Genomic DNA, 22,718 nt, shown 5'->3' with positions numbered 1-22,718 from the left:
AGTCCGCCCACCGAGTCCGCCTTACCTCCACCACGGTCTTACATACAGGTCTTGCAAAGAAGGTAGTGGGGGTGGCTCATTTCACGGGCGCTTGTTTATCTCACTTTGTGGCCGCCTGGTCGGCGTTGTGATCGAGGGATGGATAATCAACGCGTGCGCAATGCAGCGCCAACCTAATAATAATATTATTATTGGCACATTTTCATCCCTACCCCACGTACATCCCTAGACAGCAGCGCTCCGACATGGCTATTTCAAACACTTAAAACACGGACAACAAGAGAACCACGCCGCTCTGTAGAAATTGGCGTCGTTGCAAGACCTGTATGTAAGATCTTGATCTTCACCCACCATACGTTAGCTACACCACGAATCACTGTCACATAATTCATACAGAATCGAACTTGCATTTTGTTTCGAACCGAAAACAAGGTAGCCGGAAGTGAAAGGCATTATTAATTATTACTGTACAGTTTTTGAATAGATCATTACTAAAGATCTAATTTACACTTTACTCAATCACACAGTGGTTTGCATATTTATCATAGAATAATCGTTGTTAATTCAAATTTTGCATTGTAGAATATCAAAATATGTGAATATAGCCATATCTCTGCATACGTGGTGATTTGTGAGGCCATTGATAGAACTTCTCCTGAGGAGCCAACTTTGAACATGTACTACTGGTGGTAGCTCTACCTTTGCCGTCGACCATGCGAAAACCATGGCCGTAGTGATGAGAGAGCGAAATATATATCTCCGGGTTACCCCGCATACTCCGTCTCTCTCACTCTGTATTTGATTGACTGAGAGGAAACGTATCGGCCAACCAGGTTGCAGAGCGAGAAAGACAGGTTGTACATTCATACATGGCACAACTGCTCTATCTCACTCTTCCGCGTCACTTTCTGTCACGCGAGGTTACCTCCACTAGTATACGCTCTAAGAGGGCCAATGAGAGGCTAAGGCCTCTCTCAAAAGCAGCGGTTCAGCGTATAGGCCCGTGAGTCAACGGGTCCGACCAGCGTATAAGCCTAGGAATAGTAGGAAACCAGATTGTTCGGTGAACGGCATTTCGGTTCGCATCGGTCGTCAGAGCACGAGGTAAGGTAGCTTGTTGGCTTTAATAGGATTTCCCACAAATCCGATAATCATCAGAATCTGATATTGTTTTTCTTTTGAGATTTATAACTTTCGCAGTTAATAAATACACATATTTCCCACAGAAAATAAGCAATTATGGGCGTGGATGTTGAAGTTCTTTCACCTGGAGACGGTAATTATATTCACGTTCATTTTATTTTCCAACGGTTATTCTAAATTCAGCAAGTGTTTCTCATTTCTTTGTTTACTCATTCATTTTTCTGCGTTCTTCTCCACTCGTCTATTGCGCAAATACTTTCGAGCATCCGAACAGACCAAGCATTATAACCAGTTCGCGTATCGTTGCAAATTTGACGTGGATAATAGAAGTTGAAAACTAACCGCGCATGTGTGTGATGACGATATCCTCCGATATATCACTGAATTCAGAGGCTATACGTATAAGAAATAAAAGGGAAATTAATATTTCTGTTTCTAGAATACCTCGATTTTCCCATAATTAATTTGTTTCCCTTTTTCCCTTCATGATGCCTTGCACGCACATGCTTTGACACCACAGTATTTTTTCAGGCACAATTTTGTTGCTGTATTTAAAAAATCCCGTAAAAATACGACCATCTCCATAATTGGTGTGGTGGTTGAATACAGGAATGAAAATCTTCCTTGTCATGCTTCTGAGTTCCGTTTGGTGTTCATTCTATCCTACATTGTATTATAATTTTTTTTTCGATTATCGAATTTGCAGGTGGATCGATTTTTTACACATGATAAAATGTATTTTGTTCATATAAATCTGCCGATTGAACTCAAATAATTTTTTTGGTGGAATTTATTCTTCCCTTAAGATGTGCAAAGCGAGGTTTACTTTTACTTCTGGCCAACAATGTACATTATTCATTTTCTCTCATACGTCACAATTTCAATTATACTTTCAAAGTAAAGTATCAGCTCTACACTGTCATGTACAATTCACGAGACTGTTGATTTCAATATTCTGTAATGCCCATGTACTTTTTTCTTCTATTTAGGCTCGACCTACCCTAAAACCGGACAAACTGTTGTGGTCCACTATACAGGTCAGTATTATTACACGTATACTTATATTTTATATATTTTTTTATATTCGTATACACTATTCACAATACGCGTATGTACTGTTTGGGTAAAATTATTTTTTTCTTTATATTTTATTGAAGTATACAGCAAAATAGTTTTGCAAAAGTCCACGAATTGATATCGCAGTGAATAATTATGGAAGCATCAAATGAGGTTGAACTTCGTAACCTTAATGTAATAAATACAGTGCATGAAAAGAAGTACAGTCAGTACAGTGAAATTATTGTTAGAAGGCGTACAAGTTTACAAAAAAATTTGAACATATAAGGCGTTATTTAAATAATCATTTAGTTTTATTCTTTATATTTTTGTTTGTTGTCTAAATCTCGAATAGTTCAAGTAACCGAATTTTGTGTGCACATTTTGTTGCATCAAGGTTACAAACTTCAACCTGATTATTGAAAGGACTTCCCAAAAAGTTTTCTGGCAAACTATATATTGTTTTTAAAAACTTCACCATTTTGTGCATAATTCCACGTTTTTGTCTTCGTTAATATATTTGCAATTTATTTAAATCCTATGCAAGATTTCTTTATGTCTGCGATGTTACTAAAATTGAAATTATTTGAAGCGTGATCCATTTGTTAGTTTCATTAATGGAATGAAATATTTGTGCTTATTAATACTTCTAAATGAGTTTCGTAACTAAACCTGCATTGAACAAAGTGAAATATAGTTGAGTAGCTGAAACAGTGTATTTTGGTGCTATCACTTTTCTGAATTTACCACATGGAGTAATTGTGGAAGAGAAGCAAATTATACGTATTTTGTTTCAAATTTTATATTACGGTTCCGATATTGTGATTTTTTTACATTTTCTCAATACTGTCTGAAAATTTTTCACAAAGATTAAGAGGTATTCAGATAGTAACAGTAAATTGTGCACTAAGGAAAAAAAAGTAGATTTTTTTACGCTGAGTGTAAATGTTTGCAATATGAGACGTAGATGAGCTCATGCGCAAGCTGAAGATATATATTTCAAATATGCAAGGCAAATAAAATTTTAAGCATAGTGTAAAAAAGAGTACTTGTATTTACTAGAATGTAAAAGTGACCTGTTACACACTCCAATGCCCTTCTTTGTTAACATGGGTAAAGAAAGATGCGTATACTATAAGGGTGATCCTTAATAAGGTTGTTTTTGAATTCTTATGTTCCCAGGGGCTAAAATGCTTTCAAATTTATAAAAAGAAATTTTCTGAAAATTTGAGCCCTCTGTATAAACTCAAAGATAATCTCTGTTGTGATCGAATTATCTTATGGAAATAACATGGGAAAAGCTTTTTTTGCTTTGTGAAATTTTACAAGTCATTGACGAATATTGTAATATATTTTATGATATAGTTGTTTACATAGTAGCTACACTTGACAGAATGATAATATTACATAAATTAAACTTTGAACGTTAATTAATATATGAACGCTTTTATTTACGAATCTTATGCATCAAAGCTTTTTTATAGAGCGTTCAATACTTTACCAAAATACATATTTTCCATTATTGTCAGTATATTCGTCAATGACTTATAAAATTTCAAAGCGCAAAAAGTTTTTCCCACGTGATTTTTATAAGACAGTTCGATTACAAAGAGGACTTTTTTAGAGTTGATATGGAGAACTCAAATATTCAGGAAATTTTTTTATCAATTTGAAAGCGTTTAAACCCCTGGTAGCATAAAAATTAACAAACAACCCTGTTAAGCTTGACCTTAGTTTTGCAAAATAGTGTTGCATAAAAGTTTTAGTTACTTAATATTCAATTTCGTACAGATGGAATAAATTTGCCAAAAAAAAAAAAAAAAACGCGAGTTTTAAAAATATGAATGTTTTCCTTCATTATAGTCTACTGAATTTTAGAGAATACTAAGGTTGCAGAATAACGAGTTTTTGGAAAAATGCACCGTTAGATCAGAATTATGAAGTTCAACCTTATAATATGGTATTAGAGAAACAAATATATATATATATATGTATGTATATGTATAAATTCCCACAATAAACTAGCAGAATTGATCCAAAAATATTATCCAACTCTACATTTTTATGGCAAACTAGAAAACCGCGGAATTTGTGAGGATTTTTTTTCACAACATACGTTTACCTTTGTATCAGGTACTCTTACCTCTGGGAAGAAGTTTGATTCGAGCAGAGACCGTGGAATTCCCTTCAAGTTCAAGATTGGTAAGGGTGAAGTGATCAAAGGATGGGACCAAGGAGTAGCCCAGATGTGTATCGGAGAACGCGCTAGACTTACTTGTTCACCTGATTTTGCCTACGGTTCCCGAGGGCACCCTGGCGTATATCCTTTAATATGATATATTGTCACAATTCAAGTCTTTTATAAAATTCGATTGATTTTATTCTGATCTCTCACCCCTCGAATAAGCTTTTCCTTGCTCATAATTCAAAAAAGTTTATACAGATGTTTTAATCAACATACTAGTTCTTTGCTGGAATAACTATTGCTAGTCATGATTTTTTCTCTGAAGTATCAGAGCTGTGGTTTCCTTCTGTAAATCTATGACGTTTCATTCCTGCCATGTGATGCAGGCAACAAAAACGGCACATCATACAAGGTTTCGTTGGAATGGCAAATGGCGAGTTGATTTTTTGATGTATTCGAAAATTTCTTGGTACACTTACTTTAGACCATTCGATATCTAATGAAACAGGAACCAATGTTCAGGGCTGAAAGATAGAATAATGTTTTTTCAGGGAGATAATCGTATGTACATGTAAAGTTTCTTTCACTTCCATTTCGAATACTAATGTACGGTATATTTTTTTTTTACTCCCCTGTTGATTAAATTTTAAATATTGATCATGATTACGAACCTTGACAAAAGCACACTATTCCGCCAAATGCGACACTCATATTCGACGTGGAGCTGCTGAAGGTAGAGCCATGAAGAATGAATTTACAACCAAACACATCAGATTTCATCCTGGCGCACAGAAACAACGTTGAAGAATGTTCCAAACTTTGTCTTAAAATAGCATTTTGAATTATGACAATTAGTTAGATAATATCCATCCACTTCACTTCTATAATCGTTTTATCAAACTTAATTCAATGACTTGTTAGCTACGACTGCATATGCATATATCTATGTATAAGTATAAATTTTGTCAAATGGTATCTAATGAAACTATTACGCGCCTGAAATCTACCTTGATCGTACACGTGTATACATTATTACGTATATATTTGAGTTTCGCACTCAAAGTTGTTCCACTTTCAAACCAGGTGGCATTTAAATCCAAAATTTCTTATTCGTATTTGTGATCGTGGTGAGAAATAATTTGTGTCAATTCACTGTGTTCAACTCATACTATTTTTCACGATATAATAAAACACAAACTGTGCTCGTTTCATTTGATTATTTCAGGATATCTACTGTCTGAATTTTTTGTACAAATTATTTAAATATGGATGATATTTACCATATGTAATATGCAATAGACATAATTTATGTGATCAAATTCAATAAACAATCTGCTATGTTCAACTGAAAAGGAAACTGAATTTCATCTGCACCTTCACTAGAAAATGAATCTTAATTTTTATTATGTATTACACTCCGTTACAATAAACGCTAAACAATCAGGAATTCTTACACGTTCATTTTTATTGGTTAATATCAATTAAATTAAATAACAATTCGATGAATATACATTTTACGCATAGCAATATCTATTTACCTACAACTTGGCGAGAAAATCTTTGGGTTCTCACAGAATTTTTTAGTGATACTGCGATGCAGAATTAGAAGGAGTTGTCAAGGAAATGGTCTTTTAATGCAATTTACTCACATAGTCAGGGATTTATCAAAATCGGTAATCTGTCATAAAAAGTTCCGGTGAAGTAATAGCATTTAAGTAATTGACACACTTTCCGCCTTGCCAAAGAGAGTTAACAGAAACGAGTTACATGCCTTTTGATTTGATATTATCCATGTACCGTAACTAAAAAACATCAAATATACATTATTTTAATTTTGCAAGTAACAAGCGGTGATATTTTTTAGAACTAATGTTTTATAACTGCTTTTTATGTTGATGATGTGGCATAAGTTCCAATATGCATCTCTTTTACGTTATAGTATGCTACAGCTCCCATATTGCTCAAGTTTTGGTTATTTCAAACTACATTTGAGTGTTAAAGTTTGTGTATGTAAGCGACTACTGAAAATGTATTTAATTTAATGTGTTCTATTCAATGCAGTATTGGCTGTTATTAGTCATTGAATAGGTATGTACATACACACGCAACTTTAGAGTATCATCAAGTATTTTGTGTTCTACAGTTGTGAACGCGTCCAAATGAACTGTAATTCTTAACGATAATTAGTATTCGATCTATTATCTAACGATTCGTATTAAGTGTAATTAGTATATTCAATATCTCGTTTTTAGAAATAATCGAGTTTGATCACCATAGGAAAATATCTTGACATTCAGGAAATTTGTCTGGAAAAATTGTTTTCGAAATCATTTGAATTAATAACTTAAAGTTGTACTAAAAATTACACAACTAGCCAGATACCAGTAAACTCTAAACATTATTTTAATCATTTAAATTATTGCCCCTTTTCCCCTTTTCAAATTCATCGATTGATTGGAAAAATTCCTTAGAAATATTAGAAACATTATGTAAAAATACTTTTAAAAAAGTCGAAATTTTTTACAAAAACAAAATTCAAACTAATTGTTCTCTTAAGTAATTATAATATCGTAACTAAATGGTAAATTAATGTATTTCATTTCTCGGCTTACATAGCTATCTAATGTTATTGTTGTCAATGAAATATTTTATTTCCATATTCCAATAACATAGATAATGGAGTGCAGTAATCTTTATTCGCTTGTGAGCAAATTATTGTATGGATTAAATAGGTATATGTGTATAAATTATAAAGCCGCCGCATGAAAACGACCGTACTTCAACTAATTAGGGATTGTATCAATTGGATGTATGGTCATTAAAAAAAATTGATTGCAGTCAAGAATTAGAACTAAAGGTAACGAAAAGTTGATGAAATAATTAAATCGATACGGTGCAACAAATGACTTTGTACGATTTTAAAGCGTACAGGAATTGTAATATTATTAGAAATGGAGAAAGTTGAATTAATTAAAAACAAATAAAACAAACCCCAGTATTTTAAATCTCTGAACGATAATCAAATCAGTAAACAAATAATTCTGGAAAATGAACTTCATATGCCGGTGTTTGACTTGGCTTTGCATCAGCTGGCGGGATTCCTGGTTGAATTGGGTTTCTTGGCTCAACTGTGAGCGTATTAAATATTTCTGATAACTTATTTTGCAGCATGTCATGCTGAAACATGAGAAACGTGTAAGATCGTTGACATTAATGATCAATTATCATGATAGGTAATAAGAAGTGGAAGTCTCTTTCAAGCGCCATTGATTACTCACCTTTGGTTGTGTCTTGACAACTAGATCCTGAAAAGGAGCAGTTCTGAAAAGCTGCGAAAGTTGCAGACGCCTTTCTTCTTCAGCTTCTCTACGAGTTTCTCCGCTCTCTGTTAGAATTCTCTTCATGCTTTCAAACGTTAATTCTTCGCCAGGCAATTTCTAGAAATCACGATGAGGCAACTTTGAGTTACTAATGCATTGGCGCAACTCAGCAGTAATAGTAAATTGAAAGTATATTGTACAAAAGAAACGACTCTATGGGAAATTAAACTAACAGGATCTATTTCAGCGAAGGGATGGTCACTGGTGGAACTGAGCAGGGTGTAGGTAGATACATCGTTATGATTTTCATGATTTAGAATTTTGGAACTCTCCCAGCTGGATTGGTTTTCTATAGCCCAGAGTTTTAGAATCTATTGATTCGGGATTAATAACGATGTGTCACGACTTTCAATAGTATATGGGGTCGAAATGATAGCTGTACCTTTTGCACACCAGGAGATGAACCAGCGCTATCGAGTTCCGCTCCACCAGCATTTATATCAGCCATTGAGCTTCGGCCAGTGCTGTCTACCCATGAATGTCTACGAAAAATAGTTATTAATTCAAAAACATGGGGTTCAGACTTCGACAAGATAAGGATCAGAAGTCATTCGAAAACAATAATTAGAAATTTTGGGTAACATAACATAGGTTACCTATGCTGAAGAGAGCTACTGCTGTATCCCGGTCCTTGCTGTAACTTTCCAGTGTCTAAGCCTGCTCCCTTCAGACATTCGCTTACAACAGCTTGATCGATGATAACTGAGGGTGGCAGTCGCGTTGAAAGTTGAGATTCACCATCGTAACGGGATTTGAGCTCAGGCAAAAGATGCACAGCTTCTTTCTCACGTGCTTCAACCAACTGCAAAAGATCGTTTCAAATTTCAAGCATTATTTGCAGTCTCGACCACTTTTTTCACCGAGCACATGAAACTTTTTGAAGTCTTGCCAGTTCATAGCACTAGTTGAAAAAACTCCATTTAAATAATTTAATACAATTAGTTAGAAGAAGGTCCATTTCTTTAAGTAAATGCACACTGGAAAAATGACGGTTGCAATGAAAAAATATCAGTGACGAAAAAGTTGTAGTTTTCAATCAACTTTCCTATGGGGAAAAAAAATATGCTATCAAACTTGAAAAATGATTTTTCGTTGAAATACTAAAACGAAACTTTCCTCTTCTAACACTTAATGCTCTGCTGTAGAATACACAAATGTTTTGGATATATGTGTATATTTAAAAGAAAAAAGTCTCCACAGTGTTACAAAGTTTAGTTCCAGAGTAAAAAAAATAATGATCCTGCAAAATTATACAGGGTGAATGTACTTCGGGGTTGGGTGAGGAAGGAACTGCAGTTGGCTGAAGCTTCGCATTCTTGTATTCATACTTCGTCGCATCACAATAATAGTATGTGATTACAGACCGAATTTTTCGATGTGTGCTATTACACGTGGACGTGAACGGATTTAGAGATTAGAGTACTCTATCAATAATCGCTCACTATTATTGTGACGAAGATTCACTCTGTATATTGGAGCCAACTACTGTCTTGCCAAAAACATTTTTATGTTAGCCAACTATCAATCATTTTCTATTGCCACTTACACCACACAAATTTTCCTGGAAGAAGTTAGCAAGAGGTACACTTTGAATTGTTTCATATTCCATATGATTAAACAATTTTGATTCGTTTCTCACTTTTGCAGAAAAAAATAATGTTAATGTTTTTCGGACAAAAATCCCCTTTTCAAGGCAGTTAAAAACATGAGAAGAAATCAGTGTAAAAGTCAATTAAGAACTACAAATTTTCAACCCAACATTTTTTCCTGTGAGTTATGATTTTCAAGGTAGAGTTACTTGAAAAGGACACAGCATTTTCAAAAGTTCAAATTTGAAGATCTGAAAAAATAAAAAAAAAAACTCTTCTCAACTACTACTACAAACTGGCAGTTTAAAAAACTGGGCAAGATTATTGAAAATCAGATTGATGCAAAAATAGTGAAATTGAAGAAAGACGACTCTTAAAAATAGATTTCTGTGAACTTACAAAGAAAAAACGAAGACTTACGGAAGTGTTACAATCATTAATATTCTTCTTCTGAATCAGATTTCTGTGAGAATGAATATGGTATTGGAAATATTTTGAACAGGATGAAAATTAAACTTTACCTTACTCGCATAATCCATGAGGGACGTTATATTGCACACGTACGAAATGAGAACCAAGAGGGACATCACAACTGCATGTAGATTGAATTTAAGAGAATTACTAATTTGTCCACTAGTGAGAGCCAAGTCTTGCAGGCTCAGTACAAGTCGTAGTAATTCCAAAACGGTTTCTTCAGTTGCGAGTTCGACAGCAAGTAAAGCGAGTGTTGTGTACACAGCTTCGATATTTTCAACTGTATTGCTTGGTAGTTCTAATGATTCATATAAAGCCTGATAAATTTCTGGGCCGTGCTTCCGAACGAAGATTACATCAGGTCGTGAAGATTTTTCAATGACAAGTTCCAGATTTCCTATGTTGACGCTGAAAGAATTTAATTTTAGTGAAGTGGCGGTGTATATATAAATTCAACTATTGCTTACAATTTATTGATAAATCCACGTAGAATAGTATTTTAGATGGAGCTTCATGTATGAAAATGAACAAGTATGTACAACTTACGTGGGTGTCGCTAACTTGTCAATGTTGCGATGCCTGTCGATCAGAGTGTGCAGAATTTTTTGCACCAGCAATCTCATTTCAGGATCCGGTGCCAATGACATGCGTAGCAGGGGTTCCAAGAAACTTATTGGAAATGTTGTATTCAAATGAATTGTTTGGTACTTTGTGCCGACCTGAAAGTAAAGTGGGTTTAAAAAACTGTAGTTCAAGACGCTGCACAGCGCAGACTTTCATTCCTTAAATGTAGTATCTATGAGAAGATGGCTGAAGAAGTGGGTCTATCTTGCGAATTGATATTTTGTCAACTAATAATGCTATTTGATCGGGGCTTGTTTGATTCAAGAATATGTTGACGAGCTTTGCTAACATTTTTTTTAGACTTGAATCAATTAATGTGAAGCGTTACTATTGATAATAACGTTAAAGATTTTGCTCCCGATATGTTTTGTGGTTCCCACAAAATATCGAAAATGGCTCTGTAATTCAAATTTGGAGATAGATTCTTAGACAATCTCACTCATTAGTTTTAATAAGCGTATTTTTGTAGTTGATTAAATTTAAAAAGTTATGAATTTTTGGCAAAAATCGAATTACAATTTCAAACGGTCACTATTTTTGTGAAAGAAGAACGAAAAACTTTCAGATCACAGCAAAAAATATAAAATATCCAACAGTGCTGTCTCCAAATTTAAAGTGAATTAGTTGAGCCATTCATGAGATACCGTGAGAGCCACAAAATGTGTCACCGAGTGAAATGATTCATGTTATTGCTAATAAAAATGCTTCCTATTAATTGATTCTAATAACGAAAACATGTGAATGAAGCTTAATCTACATACTTTTAAATAAAACTAATCCCAATTGAATTGGATATTTGGTTGTAGATATAAATTCATAAAATTTACTCACTTTTCATACCTATTTTTTTCAGTTCCCTACTTGTATGTATCCCCCTAATGGATAAACTATCATCTTACCTTGAGTAGTGATTTCAAAAGAATGCTCTGAAGTAAAACGTCTCCCTTTCCCACTGAAGCTGTACTGTCAGGTTCGCTGTAGGGAACTTTGCTCATGATAAACATCATTATTTCAATTTTCTGGTAATCAGGAAGATGATTTGCAAATTCTCCTAATGCATTGATCAGTGCTTCTTGGTAGAGTTGTTCGTCATTACTTGATGGCAGGTTTCTTGTTACACTTACACGAAGGTGCGATAACAGGGAATTTATAATTTCCAATACAGATGGACCTAAGATTTTTCAAATAATTTACACTGATTGTTAAGTGTCTTTTATCTTCACAAACACGCTCATACTGTGTGCTTGAATTCCATTAATTTTCTTACCAACACTCTCCCCGGCAGCGATCGAAATAATCTTCGATAAAGTATCAGCGATACTCGTTCGTATTTTTGGAGTAGACTTAGAATTCTCGTCAAGATGAGTCATTAAAGCTTCAACGACTGTGTAGGAATATTGCGACTGAAAAATGATATCAGATAATAGCAATGTGATTTGGAATAAAAAATTTCTGGTCTAATGGAAGAGACTTACCTGAATGGAAAACATGATGATACGGAAGGTGTGGATTGCGAAACAGTTGGGAACCCAGAGTTGATGCAAATCCAAATGCCTGTACAAGAAATGATTGGATTCAACACTTTAATTATAATCGACAAATTTATGTTTGCAGTGAAGAATTACATATATAGTAAGAATTACCTTAACACTGGTCTAATTACGCAGCGTATATGTCCAAAGGAAGCACGTCCAACTAATTCACGCATGCAACTTTCTGCAAACTGTGGCGGATCTGATCTCTCTTCAGCTGGACTTTCTGGGGTGGCATTCTCTTTCTCAAAATATCTATTTGACATGTAGTTCATTAAAATTGGAGGTAATCAGCATTTACGATTTTAGTCAATTTTTATACATCACACTGCTACTTACCTAGAATTTTGCATATTGTACAGCAGTGAAGGAACAATTTTATCCATATGTACAGGTTCCCAAATATTTTCTACTAAATCATCAGATAGTGTTTTTCTTACTACGCCCTGTGAAAAAAAATTCATCGTGATATCCTGGATGTCGATTTTTTGGAAAAAGAAAAAATACGAAACTGACTGTCCGATGAATTAAAACAATTTTTTTTACATTCTTACCTGCAGCCCCTGTATCCCGGCAAGGCGTATTTGTTTGCGAATTGCCAAGTCGTTGTGATTGGAGTGGCACATTGCAGAGAACTTTGATACAAAGAAATCGTAACGTGTGTGATAAGACGGCGTATCCTCTTCGATGTTGGCAAACCTGACAAACTAGGAGAACGAAGCATTTTGCTCAACTGCATTAAATCACATAGTATATGTTCCGCTAATATATCTACGCACAATTTAGCAAAAGTTAGAGAAGCCAACCCCAAGATTTGCGTGCAAACAATCAGATGCACACAGGATGCAGCATCAAAAATCCCAAACAATTATCACTGTTGTGTCTACTTTTGCGTACAATATATTTTTCAATACAAAATTAACAAGAATGTGGTCTTGATATAAATAATTGCATAGATATACTTTCCGAAACCACAATGTAAGAGTACTAGAAGTTTCAATCAGTGAAATGAAATTGATCGGAGAGAAATTTTCAATTGTAGAAAAAGTAACAAACAATTCAAATCTTGGTTGATTTGTTTTGTTGATTTATTGTGTATGTTATTCAGTTGAGTATTAGCTCAAATATAGTTTCTTTGAAAAACGGAAATATTTTGATTGTGACATTGCAATGTTCGAGGCCACATCCTTGTTACGAGTGCAACACAATACATTGACACATCTAGAACAGATCTAACCACTTACGGATTGTGTAGCCAATATTTGTAGTTGAGGTTCTGACGATTCTAGCAGCTTCTGGACCATCTTCAAAAAACTTTCCACAAACAGGTTTAAAGTCTGAGCATGACAAGCAACCAGAAGCTGGTCCATCGCCTCCATAGCAATGATGACAAATCCATTGCGCCGTCTGTATAATAAGTAAAAATCATGCACTGTTCATTGGTGTTGATAAATTATGTCGTTTTATTGTTAGATGAGATCAAGAATATTGGTCGAATTTCATTACTGTAAACCTGATTTCAAATAGTTAAAATTTCTTCTAAATGAGGCAGAACAAAATGTGGTACATCTATACATGTAAAGAAAAAGAGATTCAGATTCAAAGTCGGATTGGATTTCTCAAGGTGATCTAAATTTAACGTTATCTGGTAGTATATGAGGGAAATCTCACACTCAGTCGACTCTACCCAGATAGGAAAAAGATTTGGAATAAACTAGTTGCATGTGCAAGTGGCGCTAATTTTTACAACCTACTTTGGTGCAACCTGGATGATTATAGAAATCTCTTGCAACAGTAAATTATGTTACTGGTTTATAGTACCTAATAAGCAAACAAATTTGAAATATGGAAATACTTCAGATTTTCGAAAAATAGAAAAACTTTCAGTACACAAGTAAGATTCAGGATATTCGTATGATTTTATTGAGGAGGTTGGTGAATCAAAAATTAATAGTTTTTATTACATCGGTTACAGTGTGGTCGTACATAAAGTATTAATCAAATCAATTTATTTTTAAGCTTTGTTGTTTCAATAGTAAATTGAATATTGTTATTTAATTTGATGATCAAAGTCAATGTCGATGGAATCGTGAAAAATTCTGTAATGATACTAGTGTGATGAAAAACATGGTTGAACTGAGATTGTAGAGTATTGATTTTTAAATAAATTGAATCGTTGTACGTTGTATGTGAAATTGAATCAATATACCCCATTTTCGCTGATGTAAAGTGTTTTTAGATGAAGAATCATTATTTTGAGCTCTTGTTTATAATTCTGCATATTTCTTGCATTTTCTGGAGAATCACTGTAGCTTAACAATGTACAAATTTAATAAATGATTAATGTATGATTAACTCGTAATAAGATTACAGAGAAAATATTAATTTACGATTGACAAATCTCCTTAACGACTTCACAACGTGACAGAATGTGCAAAAATTTGAGAGACTTTCATGGTAAGTTTTGAATTTCATGATATCGTCTGATTACTTCAAGTACTCTGTAACTCGAAGGATACTATGGGGACTTTGGAGGGTTTTGGAGAACAGGAGTCTAATCTTACCTAGTAAGTTTTACTTACCGGTAAATATCTCTGGAAGCACGCTGAAACAAGTATTCCCCAATTCGGTCCAATTTTTCAGGACTGCTCAAGGAGTAAAATGTTAGCTTTTCCATATTGTTTTTGACCAAGCCATCCTGCTCAAGGAAAAAACAAAAACGTCGTCATCATCAACTTTTGTTAAGATTGTTCCTTAGCAAAATAAATTATTTTTTATTATCAGCATCTATATTGTCCTATTTGAACTTAAATTACGTAAACCCAAAAGGCTGTCTCGAACAGATATTTTTGGCATTGGACTGTGGTATGGTGTGGTATTTTTAGAAAATTGTCCACTGATTGACAAACAGTGAACCATACCAATGACAAAAAAAACAGTCATTTTTCAATGCTATAGAATACATTTAAAATTGTTTGAAAACAAAAGTTAGAAGGATGTAAGTGTTATGCGAGAACATCAAGGAAGAAATATCCATGATTATTTGAATTCCGTTTTCAAAAACCATAGATGATTCTCAGTCATCAAAAAAAGCTTTGCTTCATCAGCTTTGATTCACTTCTCCTCCATCAAATAAAGCAAAATCATTCTGTAGGTTCTAGTTTTATCAAATTTGATATCAGATTCAGGAATTAAATAACGTAAAAGGGCATAAATTGCATAATACAATTCAGATGTTTGGAAATTTTTGTAAGAGACAGTTGGGTTTGTTTGAGAAAGTTGGAAAATAATCAAGATTTACTATGAAGTTGAAGTTTGTAACGTTCACATAATGTAACGATACATTTGTAGAAATAACGATTATTTTGCAACTTTATGATTGACTGGAAACAAAAAATCATTAGAAAGCAAATTTTACTCATTTTGAGCAAACTGAACTCCCTTGACTTCATTATAAAATTGCAGAATAATAAGTAATTTTTTTTTCGATTCGAAAGTTTTTTTGACGTCAACATTTCTAACTTCAATCATGTGTTTTCCTGAACAGTTTAGTCAAGCTCTATGAAGTTAAGCCTTCCCACAGCTCATGCAAAGGATAATTATAGATACTTTCGCTAAGCCAATGACAATATAGATGTGATTAATATGATCATACGCCATAAGGGTGTGATTAAAAGACATGTGGATAGATGGAAAGAAGACAAATACCTCGTTTTAGCACGAGAGAAAAAATGAATAAATTAAGGAGTGACTCGGATTTTATTTTATGCGGTTGTTACTTAACACTGTATTATTACTCATTGTCGCTATTGTGACATTCTAAGCATGAGTGACTTACGCATGCACATATCTGTTATGAGAAGACTTATTGCCTTTAGACTGATCGAGGGTGAAATAAGATTCTCACCTGAGGATTGACTGGGAAAATGTTATCCACGAGTCTTTTGTACCTTGGGCGTAGGGCCGAGCAACACCAACAGCAGCCTGGAAATTGGTAAACAGATATAAGAGGCAGGTCAATAGATAGCTCGGTATAGATGACACACGCAACGCGTACGTATATCTCGCGATATTTTTTTACAGAAATACTTCAGAGATAGCAACTGTGCATCTATTACCCAGCATGTCACCCACTCCGGAATGGCGACAATCTTTTGTTATATTTTAATCGGGATTACATCTATTTTCGGAATTTAAAAGGCCCTTTCATTCTTCTGCACTTACAGAGGCTCATCGCTTTTCAATCGACTACAGATTTCGATAGCTCGAAGTGCCGACGTCCTTAGGTAATCGAGGAGTGGTGGGGAGTCGCGATTCAGTACATACACACACACATTAACACATAGGAAACGCTGCCGTAAGGCGCTGATGCATTTTTGCCATTTTTGCATAGTACAGTGCACGAAGTAATAATATGACTTTGTGGTACAGTGGATCTAGACACGGTCTTACATGCAGGTCTGGAAACACTGGTGGTGGGGGTATGTCCTCTTATTGAAGCACCGGCCGTTTCGCCCAGTGACCACGAGTGTCGCTGCGATAGAGGGATTCAGACTGTGCGAGAGAGATGGAAACAGTTTGCTGACTGTCCGTGGCACGGTCTTACATGCAGGTCTTGCGACTCAATAGAATTCCAATGGTAGAGAGTGGCTCCTCTGTTGAAGAAAAATCCAGATGGAGCTGCGATCGAGGGATGCATCAACATAACCTACAATGTTTGAATAAGCCTTTGACGTTAGGATTCCACGCCCATGTGACGCGCGAGCGCGACTATCGTCATCCTTGTCGCACCGGGCATCCCTCGATCGCAGCGACGCTAGCGGCTTGACACGTTAAGAGGCCCACGTCGAAACTCAGAGTCGCAAGACCTGTATGTAAGACCGTGGTCCGTGGTTTTGAAACCTGTTTCCGTCTCTCTCACACAGCCTGAATCCTTCGATAGCAGCGACACTCGTGGTCACTAGGCGAAACGGCCGGTGCTTCAATAAGAGGACAGTCCCACCATTGAAATTTTGAGCGAGTTTCCAGACCTGTATATAAGACCGTGGATCTAGGAACAGTGTCGCAGACGCCATATTGAGGAAATACAAACCCCAGAATTCAAAATTGAAAAATATCACTTTTGGCGTTGACTGAGGTTTTGATGGTTACACATGATGCGGAATTCATACCTTACATTACTAATAGCGCATCGCTCTTCTGATGAAAAATAAACATTATACAATCAAATTAAAGTAATAACAAAAAGCGTACAGCAATAATTTCGAAACGTGTATCCACTTACACATTCAATTATCGCCCTAGGCGCTACGTTCGGGCGGAATCAATTCCGTAACATATGAAACCATCTTTATGCGAATGTTTCTTAATAAAGTTTTTTTTAAATCAATCGAGAGCCTTATTTTTTTGCACTTACGGGTAAAATTGTATTAAATATATGATAAATATTGAATAACAGGTATACATACTGTAAATTTTCTTGCAAAATTTCAAGAGATTATGTTTAGTAAACTGTATTAGATAAACGTATAAACGACAAAGTAGATCCAAAGATAGTAATATATGAATGTAAAAATATGACGAAACAATAAAAATTTGCGTACATTGTAGGAAAATGTATAGAAATAAAATTGTGTAAAATTGTGATAAAAAATGTAAACTATAAATATACGATTATTTACGTGTATAGAAACTTATGTTGGTGTAAATCTCAATAATAAAAAATATTATAAAACAGTCGACACAGTGAAATTGAATAAATGTTTATCAGAAATAAATTAATTTAAAAAAAAATACTAAAAAAAAAAACTAAGTTTGGTTCTGCGAGTTTCCGGGTGAGTTTCAAGTATCACAACCTGAACCGTTCTGAAGCTGGTATGTAATTTGTCTAATATTTTGAAATTCGCGGGATCGTTTTTCTAAAAATGGCGACGTCAATCAGTACGGGGTACGCGCTTAGGCCACACTGTTCCTAGACCTACTGTCAACTCAGTATCAATCAGTGCCACGTCGGATATGTTATGTACCCTTATTCGCATCTACAGTTTGACCAAATTTTGAACGCGCCGGCCATTAGAGAGTGCCCTTCTTCTATACGTTTCATAGTACACGGTACTCGGCGCCTCACTCAGCCGTGTGTTGAACTCCCCCTTTCTAACTCAGCTCCTTCAGGCGCCAATTTCAAATTCACAAGAAGGCAGAGACTAACAACCATTTGACATTATGAGATTTGTGCATATGCACATGCATACTTGGGCGTTTTATTTTCCGTAACTCTTTCAAATTCTGTTTATAAGCACCGGAAATTATTTTTTTTTATTCTCTTATTGACATGTTTATTGTTTTGTCGACTACATACAAGAATTTCGTACTGTTATCTATGACTGAATAAACATCGTGTGGAAAGTGATCACATCGGATTCATTAAAAACTACGAACAAGGGCGCGGTACCAAATTCGAATTTCCGACCATCGGTGTCTTATCTCAAAATACTTGTCTGGGCAGCTCGTCAACACCTATGAAGTCTATCCAGAATTAACAGAAGTACCCTGTAGATTAACAGGTGCTGATATAATCAGTGTTAATAGCCGATGGTGACGACTGCGTGTACGAAATGAGAAATGATTACAATCTGTATCGTGGTAATTAAGATGTGTACGTAAAGAAAGTGGAATGTGGACACAATGCGATATGAGAAACGTTAAAAGCAAGACGAAGGAATCTGCGAGAAAGGGGAGAATATCCATGGTCCAATCGATTACATTACAGGACATCAGATAGCGTACCAACATTCGATGTCACTACAAAAAAGCTATTCGGTATAGGCTGGAAGAGAATTAATCGTCAACTAAAGTAAACAAAATACTGGAAATGACATATTGTACCTGACATTTATTGGTACCTGAAATGAGACTCGTTGGTCAATCTTTCATTTGCCACTCATGCTAATCTGACTCTTGCACTCACACATCCTTTCTTGCACACTCATTCACAAGAGTTCAATTGTTATTCTTCACACATTCCTAGTCACATTTTCAGCGAACACGGAAAGTATGCTTGCATTGGTAATTTTTGTAATGAAGCCCCTGATGTGAATGAGGAAAATGCTGTTTAAGAAAAAATTGGGCGATTTACAACGATGAAATTAACAAAATACCAGCGCATCAAAGTTGTGTCTTAAAGTAAAAAATCACCATTCAACGAAATAAATGAGTTAATAAATAATATTAAGCAATTAGAATCTAATGGTTTAATATTATTTATTAATCCATTTATTTCGTTAAATTAGAATGTAATTGTTTAATATTATTTATTAATCCATTTATTTCGTTAAATGGTGATTTTTTACTTTAAGACACAACTTTGATGCGCTGGTACTTTGTTAATTTCATCGTTGTAAATCGCCCAATTTTTTGTAGAATATGTATGAATATAGGAAAGACATATGCCAAGTTTCATATTTTGCAAAATACTATTTAGGCGGGGGCGAAAATAATAGTGCAGTAAGTCCGAATTCCCATTGAAATGACATGGGAAAATTCATGCTCTTGGCAGGAGTACTTAGATATTTGCAAACTTTTTCCGCCTTGTCCGCAGGAAAATTCGAAAACACCCCAAATAAGGACCACCCTAATACATATATGTACTGGCACATGTAGACAGTATTACCTGGTACACTTCGCAAGTGAAACTAAATTTCTAAGACTTAGAGCTGATTCCCGACCAATGAACCATGAATGGTAACAATTGTCGGTATAAGGGAAGTCATCCCTGATCGAGTCGGTTTGTCGATATGACGAATTTTGACTAAAAAAATTGTTCACAAGCTTTTGAGAAGACTTGATTTAATTTCACTCTTACGTAATAAGGGATATTGATTTTTGAGAGTGCTATCCTGAAGCGTGCAATTTCCACGTACCAAATTTCCGAGTAATGGAACTTTCCACACTCTACACAATAATAGCCGCTTTGCTTTTTATCACACTTGAAGCGACAGCGCACAATATCAAAGAATAGATCGAACGGTGTAGCAAATTTAAATTACATTTGCACAGACACGTGCAACTCAAGTACAAAGTATTTTCAATACGATTGCAGTGGTGGAAGAATGTTTTTCCCAAAATCTTCGTTCATCCCCTCTACTGGGCAGTTATTAATTGTGAATTGCCCTTTCAAATGATTGTAATCCTGTTAAATGCTGGAGCTAAGAAAAGTAATGCGTTTAGGCATGCAAAGCCTGTGGCAGACGAACGTAGCGGTGTAGAATGCAGAGTCTTCTATAATCGATATTACAGACAATTAGTGTATTGAAACAACATTATGAGGATAGGAAAGAGTGGTGGGTGTTCTCAGAAGAATACTTAACTAATGTAGCTAAAACAAGCAATGGAATACGCCAAGAATATGTTATAAAGTTACCAATTTTTAGAATGTAAACGATTGATAATAATAAATATCACAAATAATCAAATATATGATTGAGTTTTTATTGATCACTTTGCAGCGATGTCTAAGTGATAGATTTTTTCAACATGCGTAAAAAAAATGCGTCCATATTTTTATGGACCGTCAAAATTACGGCTTAATTATAAGATGTAATACCTCACTGACATGTTTTTGATTTGCACAAAACTCATTTCCACGTTGCAGTTTATTCACCGTTTTTCCGAAATCAAAAAATTTCTCATTTATACCTTACCAATGGCAAACATAGATAAGTATTACATAAATAATTACCGAATGAGAGCCTAAATATATTTCCGTTCGACACTTATAATAGATGTTGCTACGTGGTTTATGTTTAACGAGTTGGTATTTCAAAATTACAAATTTTACTTGAACTCAATTTGTAAATTATTTTCTAAGCGTTTAAAGATCCAATCCAGTAAGTAGCAGGGCCAAAAATAAGATAATTTATTAACGCGTATCCGTTGCGCCTGTTGTTATGCTTTTCAGTGTTACTCACATCCAGGATCAATGCACTTCTGTATGACGGGTTCGAATACACCAGGCGCATCGGCTTCGAAGCAGCACTTAACTAGTGACATAACTAACAATTCGTCATTAATATGTATTTGACTTGCGCGCCTGTCGCGAGAAGGGTGTCGAAATGAACGTCACTCGGGGTGGCGTAGAGCGTCGCAACGCCTCTGCTCTACTAACCTGCATAGCGTTCACCAACCCCCTCCCGTACCGTTGAAGCCTGTGATTTGTGACGTCACGAAGTGCTCAGGCTCCTGTGCGCAGCATACGAAACCGAGGTCACGCCTAACGGTAGGAAATAAGAATTCGTCAAGGTCGTATTCAACGGTCTCTCGGGGTTGGTAGCTATGCGTTGGCGCGTTGCTTTTATTTATTATTCTGTCTAAGCTACAACGTTCATATCGAGTTATTCTATAGAAATGTCTTATGGCAATTGTACACAGGGTAAATTACACCTTAACTTATCCTAAACGCGGAACAGTCCGTGCTCTTGATTCAAGCAATCGGAATTACAGCTCATATTTAGGTATAGCACTCTATATCGCCATGGCTATGCTAAACGTTAAATATTATATCTATGATGTTGGAGATTGCCGTGGCGGGATATAGTGCTCAATTTAAACATAAGCTGTAACTTTTGGTACTTGAATCAGGCGCACAATCAGGATCGTTTCGTGTTTAGAAAAAATCACGGTATAATAATGTAATTATCCGCCTGCACGTATGCAATTCGGAGTACATTTCGGTTAAATCCGCCTGCATTTCGGCAATTGAGAGTACATCTGCACTCTGATTGCCTGTCCATCGGGCGTTTTGGCAAAATAACCAAATGTAGTCGCCGTAGCTTACTGACCTAAAATGTGTTACGCAATTTTAAATGCTCATATTAGCATTAGTGTGAACCCATTTGCGAATAAAATTCAATCAATCATATTCATTTTAATTCCCTCTGATCCGAAATCTCACAAATTTCAAATGATGGGTCATAGCAACCTGTTACAGTAATTACGGTATCATATTTTTAGAGTACGTAGTGTTTTACTGTTCCTACAGAGCGTTGGTGACTATACTTTACTTTATAAATTTATATCTCAGTCTTGAATAATTTAGTGACAGTGTGTAGAATATAAATCAATGTAATGCGGGGCTCGCGCTGAAATTACATATTACGAATATTTCGCAGATATGGCGGTCGCTATGGAAACACATTCGGACGCTGGAGGCAGGTCTCCTTTAAGCGTCAGATCGACGCCTTTACTTTACCAGAATATAATACATATTTCATATATACGCGGGTGGGCCTGATTTAGGGTGTTGATGAATTTTTTTCGGCTCACCCCCTAAATCGACTTCAAGTAATTCAAAAGCAATTGCCTAATTTTTTCTGATTTTTACCTCAACACTAAGCCATCTTGCCAACAGGATGGATTTTCTCAATTAAAATACACTTATTTCGGACACATTGTCAGTATATATTATTTTAGTAAGAGTAATAATGTTTACAAAAAAACCCATGGCTATGAGGTTTTAGTGGGCATCAGTGTTGCTATCTGACAAAAAATTCACACCATCATACACTGCAATCTCGAGGAATTTCAGCAGCGATTCGTATAGATTGCCTGGTATGCTGATGTAAATTTTTTATCAAATAGTAACACTAATGCCCACTAAAACCTCGTAGTAATGGATATTTTTGAACATCAGTACACCTACAATAAAATATATACTGAGAATGTGTCTGAAATACGTGTA

At 35.2% G+C, this 22,718-nt stretch overlaps 2 protein-coding genes across 4 annotated transcripts; one reads left to right on the top strand and one right to left on the bottom strand.

Moving 5' to 3' along the window:
* The first annotated feature begins 947 nt into the window (after positions 1-947).
* Fkbp12 (peptidyl-prolyl cis-trans isomerase Fkbp12) lies at positions 948-6,685 on the top strand. Its single transcript, XM_046618348.2, has 5 exons — positions 948-1,104; positions 1,227-1,276; positions 2,133-2,180; positions 4,333-4,519; positions 5,072-6,685. Exons 2-5 carry the CDS (start codon positions 1,240-1,242, stop codon positions 5,127-5,129), a joined length of 330 nt encoding a protein of 109 aa, XP_046474304.1. The 5' UTR covers positions 948-1,104; positions 1,227-1,239; the 3' UTR covers positions 5,130-6,685.
* Positions 5,832-21,131, bottom strand: stmA (Protein EFR3 homolog stmA). 3 transcript variants are annotated; one of them, XM_046618338.2, is made up of 16 exons: positions 20,950-21,131; positions 15,891-15,967; positions 14,566-14,681; positions 13,228-13,390; positions 12,538-12,690; positions 12,323-12,429; positions 12,095-12,238; positions 11,927-12,005; positions 11,719-11,854; positions 11,351-11,622; positions 10,374-10,546; positions 9,875-10,235; positions 8,361-8,566; positions 8,147-8,246; positions 7,663-7,821; positions 5,832-7,561 (listed from the first exon to the last, which is right to left on the bottom strand). In XM_046618338.2, the coding sequence occupies exons 1-16, from the start codon at positions 21,029-21,031 to the stop codon at positions 7,409-7,411; spliced, it is 2,481 nt and encodes an 826-aa protein (XP_046474294.1). In that variant the 5' UTR covers positions 21,032-21,131; the 3' UTR covers positions 5,832-7,408. The 3 variants fall into 3 exon arrangements, with proteins under 3 accessions (XP_046474294.1, XP_046474296.1, XP_046474295.1); XM_046618340.2 differs by lacking the exon at positions 20,950-21,131 and adding an exon at positions 16,102-16,394; XM_046618339.2 differs by lacking the exon at positions 20,950-21,131 and adding an exon at positions 16,208-16,394.
* Positions 21,132-22,718: the final 1,587 nt, after the last annotated feature.

This window comes from Neodiprion pinetum, chromosome 3 (genome assembly GCF_021155775.2).
Source record: "Neodiprion pinetum isolate iyNeoPine1 chromosome 3, iyNeoPine1.2, whole genome shotgun sequence".
In the NCBI taxonomy this organism is placed as follows: Eukaryota; Metazoa; Arthropoda; class Insecta; order Hymenoptera; family Diprionidae; genus Neodiprion; species Neodiprion pinetum.
Note: the sequence above shows the minus strand (reverse complement) of the source record. Positions and strands in the feature narration are given on the sequence as shown.

What these genes read in the sequence shown, in the direction of transcription:
- Fkbp12 (XM_046618348.2), top strand. Translation starts at nt 1,240, where the DNA reads ATGGGCGTGGATGTTGAAGTTCTTTCACCTGGAGACG. An exon ending in AGTTCTTTCACCTGGAGACG is followed by an intron (nt 1,277 to 2,132) that starts GTAATTATATTC and finishes TCTTCTATTTAG; the next exon opens with GCTCGACCTACCCTAAAACC. An exon ending in TGTTGTGGTCCACTATACAG is followed by an intron (nt 2,181 to 4,332) that starts GTCAGTATTATT and finishes CCTTTGTATCAG; the next exon opens with GTACTCTTACCTCTGGGAAG.
- stmA (XM_046618338.2), bottom strand. Translation starts at nt 21,031, where the DNA reads ATGTCACTAGTTAAGTGCTGCTTCGAAGCCGATGCGCCTGGTGTATTC. An exon ending in GCTTCCAGAGATATTTACCG is followed by an intron (nt 13,391 to 14,565) that starts GTAAGTAAAACT and finishes CTTATTATACAG; the next exon opens with ACGGCGCAATGGATTTGTCA. An exon ending in CCGGGATACAGGGGCTGCAG is followed by an intron (nt 12,430 to 12,537) that starts GTAAGAATGTAA and finishes TTTTTTTCACAG; the next exon opens with GGCGTAGTAAGAAAAACACT.